A 6,000-nucleotide genomic window follows, 5' to 3' on the forward strand; every position below is an offset into this window, starting at 1 on the left:
CAAGGAATTCCTCCTCACCCATGGTCCCAAAAGGCCTTCTCAAGTTACCAGGGATTCCTTGAGTCAGGAAGACGTAGTACATCTGAAAAATAATCTCACACTAAAAAATTAGTATTATGACTTTCTTCCTGTTAGTAGTATTTGCATTTTAAGAGTGAATCTCCCTAAAAAAGAAAACTCAAAGAAATATCTCTTAGAATCTAGGAAATGCAAACAGCACTGCTACAAAGATTTTGACACAAAGACTTTGTATGGTGGTAGCAGAATATTAGTTGTCTGTGACAATATGGGGATAGAACTCTTCCTTAATTCCCCTCAGGTCCAGCTCCACGGATGACTTTTTACTGCAGCTTAAGATCAGCCTGATTTCGAGTAAGAGATCTGCTTTTGGCCTCACAACTCCAGGGTAATTGGCATGTGCGTGCATGTATGTGTGTGTGTGTGTGTGTGTGTGTGTGTGTGTGTGTGTGTACATGCACGAGCATGGAGACTTCAAGTCAATAAACTGCACCATTAAAATCTCAGTAACACTGAGGGTCCACCTGCCAAATTAGACCTCACACCTGGCTTGCTTCTGACTGGTGTGAAACGTGGGAAAGAGCGGGGAGGCATCCCACGTGCAGGCTCCCAGGCAAGGCGGGCTCCGCTTACCTTTCTTTGGTCTGGGTTTCACTGGCAAGGACTCCTGTTTTTCCATTGCTGCTTCTCTTTCTTTCCATCGGCGGACCTGCTCCTCCCTCATCTTGAAGAACAGGATCTGTTTCTGTTCTTCGCTGAGCTCTGCCAGCAGATCAGGATCTATGTACATCTCCGACAGTATCTGTTTCAGCATCTTTGCAAGGGTGGAGTCTTTTACACCTGTGGCAAAAGTTCTTGAAAATGGCTTCCAGGGCTGCCTTCACCTGGGCTGGCCCTGGGAGGCACCCGCAGACCTTCCCCGAGACTCGAGGGGCTGGGACAGTAATTCAACAAACTGGCTCTGGGTTCCCGGCACCAAGCATCCTGTCCAAAACGCCACTCATGAACCTGCAAAGAGCAACAGGCAAAATGCAGGCCGTGTTAAAAAGTGTTAAAATGTGCAGACATGGGGCCAGGACAGGCTTAGGAATAAAGCTTGGAGGAAATACAGTATTGCTTTTCATTTCACAAGAAAGCTGAATCAAGCTTTGTTAAGAGTTTGTGTAACCTGTATCCTGTAATTTCCAAAGATACTTTATCAAAAAACAAAACAAACCCTAACAGGTCAATCTCAGGGAAACAAAAAAATGAACAGAGGTTTGGCCTTCTCCCAACTAAGCAAACATACTATTACCTCAGAGCCCAACAACCCACTACGTCCATGGCTAAGAACAGAGGTAAAGAGACAAAGGCACAGGGAAAAATTAAAAGAAGTTATTTCAAAAGGAAATACCGTTTTTGAGATTTCTCAGAATTATCCACCCAAACCCAAACCAAACCTAAGCCATGCTCAAGGAAGGAAAAAGAAGAAATAAACATTAGACCACAGTGCCATTTTCCCATTTCTCCTTAAAAGTAGCACTAAATAAATACAATTATGTACTTTCATCTTCACAAAAGGACAATACAATGTTCAGACAACACACTAGAACCATGAAAACTGTGCAGGTGCAGGAGAGAACATTCATGTACATTTTGGAAGGTCACCAGGTTTTAGGTGTACCTCTTCCAGATAACCTAATTTAATAGGATCTAAATTTACAGACCAGATAAACTGGGGGAGTGGAGGTGACCAGGCTCATCACAAAGGGTCCTGGCTCTGTAAGAGAGTTTCTCAGAGGAAGGAACCTTGGACCTAAGCACACAGGTTGTTTCATGGGGGTGGTTACCCCACTGCGGTTTCATTCTACTTCACATGTTTCTATTTGGTCTATTTAAAAAAATATACCAAACCTTCATATTTTTGTAATCAGAAGGAAATAATGTATAGATTTCCATTCTGAAAAAAAAAAAGATGTTTATTTGGTTCCAGTATAATAGGATACACAAAAAAAGCTTACTTATTTCGACTTTCCAGGATCACCTATGTTCTAAGAAACTGACGAATCCTTTTGTGCTTACAATGCCTCAATAATCCCACCACCTAGCCACGCCCTCTCAAATATCTTTTTCTCCAAACTAAGTTCAAATGCTCTTAAACCTCAGACTAGTCACTTAGCCACACCATGGCTCTCCCAGTTCCATCACCTGGTCCTTCTCCAGCCAGACTGTGATGCTCCTCTCACCCCTGGGAGGCCCCTGCAGCTTCACCTTTTCATACTCCTCATGAATGTTTCTCCATTTACACCAGTCTTCCGAGAGAAGCATGAGCAACAGCCCAAGAGCCAGGGTACCCAGAGTGGTTTGCATACACAACACATAGCTCGATTCACTAACGAGTCATTGTGTAGCAGGGACCTTTACTGAGGCTACCACGACTCCCGTTAACTGCATCCTACAATCTGCCGCATTCAACTACCAAAACTCAAATGGAACACAACGTTAACAGAAAATTTTAATTAAAGGCACTGTCTGACTTTAACTCAGTCAGCCATGCCCGCCCCCGGCTCCCTGGCTAGCTTTGTATTTTGCTTTGAGGTGATCTTCAAAGGCTGTAACGGCCACAGTACTGAAGTTCTGTGATGCTTTCTTGACTCTTGGGTCTCACAGCTTCTCCAGGGGTGGGCCAACTAAATCCACACTAAAGGGAGGTTTCCTGAGGCTGAGCTCTTATCTGTAGGTGTCAGAACCGCAGGAAGAATGCAGGTCCTCAGCTCACTGGACTCCGGTGCTCCCAGACCAAGTGGTAAGAAACCAAAGGGAAAGAGTCCTTGACATTCCGGTAAATGTCCTTATGCTGGCACGTTCCTTGAGCAGGGGTTGACTTTCACAGAAATTAAACATGGGGAGGGAAGCAGCCCAGTGAAGCTGGAGGCTTCCACTCTGTTTCCCAGTTTGAATCGGGTGACTCCCAGCAACAGGGACAGTGTGGGTTGAGCCTAAAAACTAAAACCCTGAAAGGGCCAAATCCCCCCCAGAGCGCTCCTGGTCACAAGTGCTGACACCTGCCGCGCAGCCACTACCTTGAGCGCTTGACATGCAGTAACTAATGAATCTTTGCCATAATCTTGGAGTTCAGTCCCTCACTATTCCCATTTTATAGAAGATGGAAAGGCGTACGCCGGGCGGTCTGGCTCCAAGTCAATACAGCAGAGTCTGTGAACCCAGAATCAGAGCATCATCGGGATGCGGTACCACTGGTGAAGTTTTAGAATGAAAACCAGCAAGTTCTCGCGAAAGCGGAAACAAACCAAAAGCACACGAAGCAGGGTCCCTCTCAGGGGCAGAAGCCTCACCCCTGCAACTGCAGGTGAGCTCAGGGGAGGCCAGGTATTGAAAAGCCCCCACCCCAGGAAGGACAGCGGAAAAGGCCCGCCATGCCGGCCCAGGCGTGGGCGATGCTGCCCACGGCATTCACCGGGCACTCAGTCTCCTGGCTCCCCCTCCCACTGTCCCTGGGAGCAGCACGGGCGGGCAGTGGGGTGCAGGGCTGCTCTGCACCTCGGGGATGACACGTTCAAGCTCTCACAGCTTCCATTTTGTGCTGTTTCGCCTTTTGTAGCAAACATGGGTTTTTTTGGCATTAAAGATAACTAATGGACCTTAAGGGAAAGACACTGGCTTCCCTCTGTCCTCAGAGAAAACTTGGGGACCCAGCTGACAACATTCATGTGGGGCGAGGCTGCTGAATAACATGCACTGCCTGCCACGCTGAGGCTGTGGACTCCCAGCGGTGTGAACGAACGCCTCCCTCAAATACAGCTCAGGCCACTTACGGGACGGCCAGCTCTGCCTTGCGGGCTGTGTGTCTCTGGGTTGTCACTTCACTTCCCTGTAGGGAGTTTCCTCACCGTGAAATGAGCCTGAACTGTGACCCTTTGTAATCTGAGGTCTAGGCCATATAATCTAGCGGGGAGTTACGGAGACAAGTGGAGCCGGGGTAGAGGAAGTAGAAATGAGGAAATTAGCTGACCAGGGTTTCCCCACTTTATCCCAGACAATCAGTGCTGCTACTGATTCAAACGGGCATGACTTTCCGTGTCTAACACACTGAGGGCAGCAGGCTTCCACTTATGCAAGATCCAGTAAAAAGGAAAGCTCGGCTAACTCGGTTTTCTTCTTGTACAACACTTTTCTTAAAAGACAGAAATGACAAGCAACAAGTCCACATCTGCTACTTTTTCCAAAAATAAATTTCTAATGGGTCACAGTTGTCTTTCAGGATGCCTAGAGATGTGGCCTAGCTCTCACACTTTCCAGAGCCACTGTCCTATTTTTTTTTTAATTGTATTTTTAATGACTCTGAGACCTTACCCCAAATGCCAGAGATACAGTCAAATCAATAATAAAAATAGTGTGATATGGACGGTATAACTTTAATGGTAAGAATATAGTTTGAATTCTAATTCTTTTAAAACAGCCAGCTCTGTTTTCAGACTTTCAGTTATCTTACTCAACTTTATGTTATTAATCTATCTGCACACGGGCTATCTTTGAGGATAAAATGAATTGCCAAGGGTGACAGCAATTTGGTAAATTTTGTAAATATACACCCCTCTTCAGAAATTTGAAATCACTGTACACGGATTTACCCAGAAACTCCACTCATGCCAGATCTATGCCCGCATACGCCTTCCACTTACTTCTTCACTCAAAAAAAAAAAAAAAAAAAAAAAACTGTATCCAAGTCGTTCTATTAAACAGGCAGTCAAACAAAGCCCTTTAGGAGGCGAGCAGGGACTAAGTTTAGAAAGAGGGGCGCTCGCCTGCCTCCTTCCTGTGACTCTGGCGGGGGAAAGACGACTCTGAGCGAACCTGAACAGTGACTCCCCGCTGCCCCTAACGCCACCCCGGGGGCGCCCGGCGAACCCGAGGGCGGGGGAAGGTCACCGCCGGGCCGCCTGCGGCCACCGTCCGGGCCCGTCTTCCGGGGGCGGCGCGCCCACCCCGGGCCCCGCGCCTTTCCCCAGCGCCCACGGCGCCCTCGAAGGAGGGAAGCGTCCCCGCCGCCCGGCCCGCGCGCGCCCGGCAGGCCGTCCTCCCCCGCCCGCGACCCCCACGCGACCCCACCCCGCCGCCCGCGCGCTCCCTCCCGGGCAGTCCCGCGCGCGCCCCTCGGGGACCCGGCCCGGAGCCGGAGCTGCCCGTGCGCCCCGCGGCCCCGCGCGCCCCTCACCACGACCACCGGCCTGGCCCTCGGCGCCGCGGCTCTCCCGCCGTTGCTGCGACACCGGACACCCGACACCGGACACCGCTCCGCCGGCACCTGAGCCCGCCGGGCGGAGGAGCGTGGGGCCGGCCGGCGGGACCCGGACCCGCGGGAACCCCCGCGCTCGCTGGCTCCTCCCGGCCCTTCCCGGCCGCCTCCAGCCTACGCGGGGCTGGGCCGCCCGGGGCCGTCGGGCGCCGAGGGAGGGGAAGGCGTGGGCCGAGCACGTCCCCGCCCGCCCCGTCCGTGGTCCAGGCCCGCCCGGGCCGCCCGCACCTGCGGCCGCCGGGGCTCATCCCTCCACGCGTGTCCCGCGGGCCGCGGCGGGTCCCGGCCGAGCGCCGGGCGTCCTGGCAGGTGGGGCCCAGGCAAGGCGGGCGGGACCTTCTCAGCTGCACGGGCTGAGCTTCTGCTACGGCGTCGCTGGAGCTCACTTTTTTTTTTTTCTTTCCCTTTTGTTGACCTGAAGTAAATTATCAAACTCTCCGGCGCTTGTCCGTACGGGTGTGGCTTCGTAGGGAGCCAGGACCAAGGAGGAGAAAGGTTGGAAAAGATGAAGACAGCGGAGAGAGGGGAGAAAATGAAAGAAACGCGGCGAGAAGGAAAGAGGGTAAAGGAAGGCCGTGGACTGCGGCCAGGCCAGGTCGGGGTGTCGCACGGGGGGAGGAGCTGGCTGCGGACGGAGAAGGAAATCTGGGAGGACAGTTCAGCAGAAGCAGAGCGGAAACGTTGGA

General features: G+C 51.4%; 1 protein-coding gene across 2 annotated transcripts in view; it reads right to left on the reverse strand.

Moving 5' to 3' along the window:
- The window catches only part of SH2D4A (SH2 domain containing 4A), a 74,693-nt gene extending 69,048 nt beyond the window's left edge, over positions 1–5,645 (reverse strand). Inside the window, exons 1-2 of one of the 2 annotated variants that reach the window (XM_070044622.1) lie at positions 5,543–5,645; positions 652–1,026 (exon numbers count right to left, since the gene is read on the reverse strand). In XM_070044622.1, the coding sequence (XP_069900723.1) occupies positions 652–832 (181 nt within the window). In that variant the 5' untranslated portion in view covers positions 833–1,026; positions 5,543–5,645. Of the gene's footprint in view, positions 1–651; positions 1,027–5,233; positions 5,403–5,542 lie in introns of those variants that run through there. The other variant, XM_030834825.3, reaches the window with a different exon arrangement.
- Positions 5,646–6,000: the final 355 nt, after the last annotated feature.

Source organism: Globicephala melas, chromosome 21 (genome assembly GCF_963455315.2).
Source record: "Globicephala melas chromosome 21, mGloMel1.2, whole genome shotgun sequence".
Lineage (NCBI taxonomy): Eukaryota > Metazoa > Chordata > Mammalia > Artiodactyla > Delphinidae > Globicephala > Globicephala melas.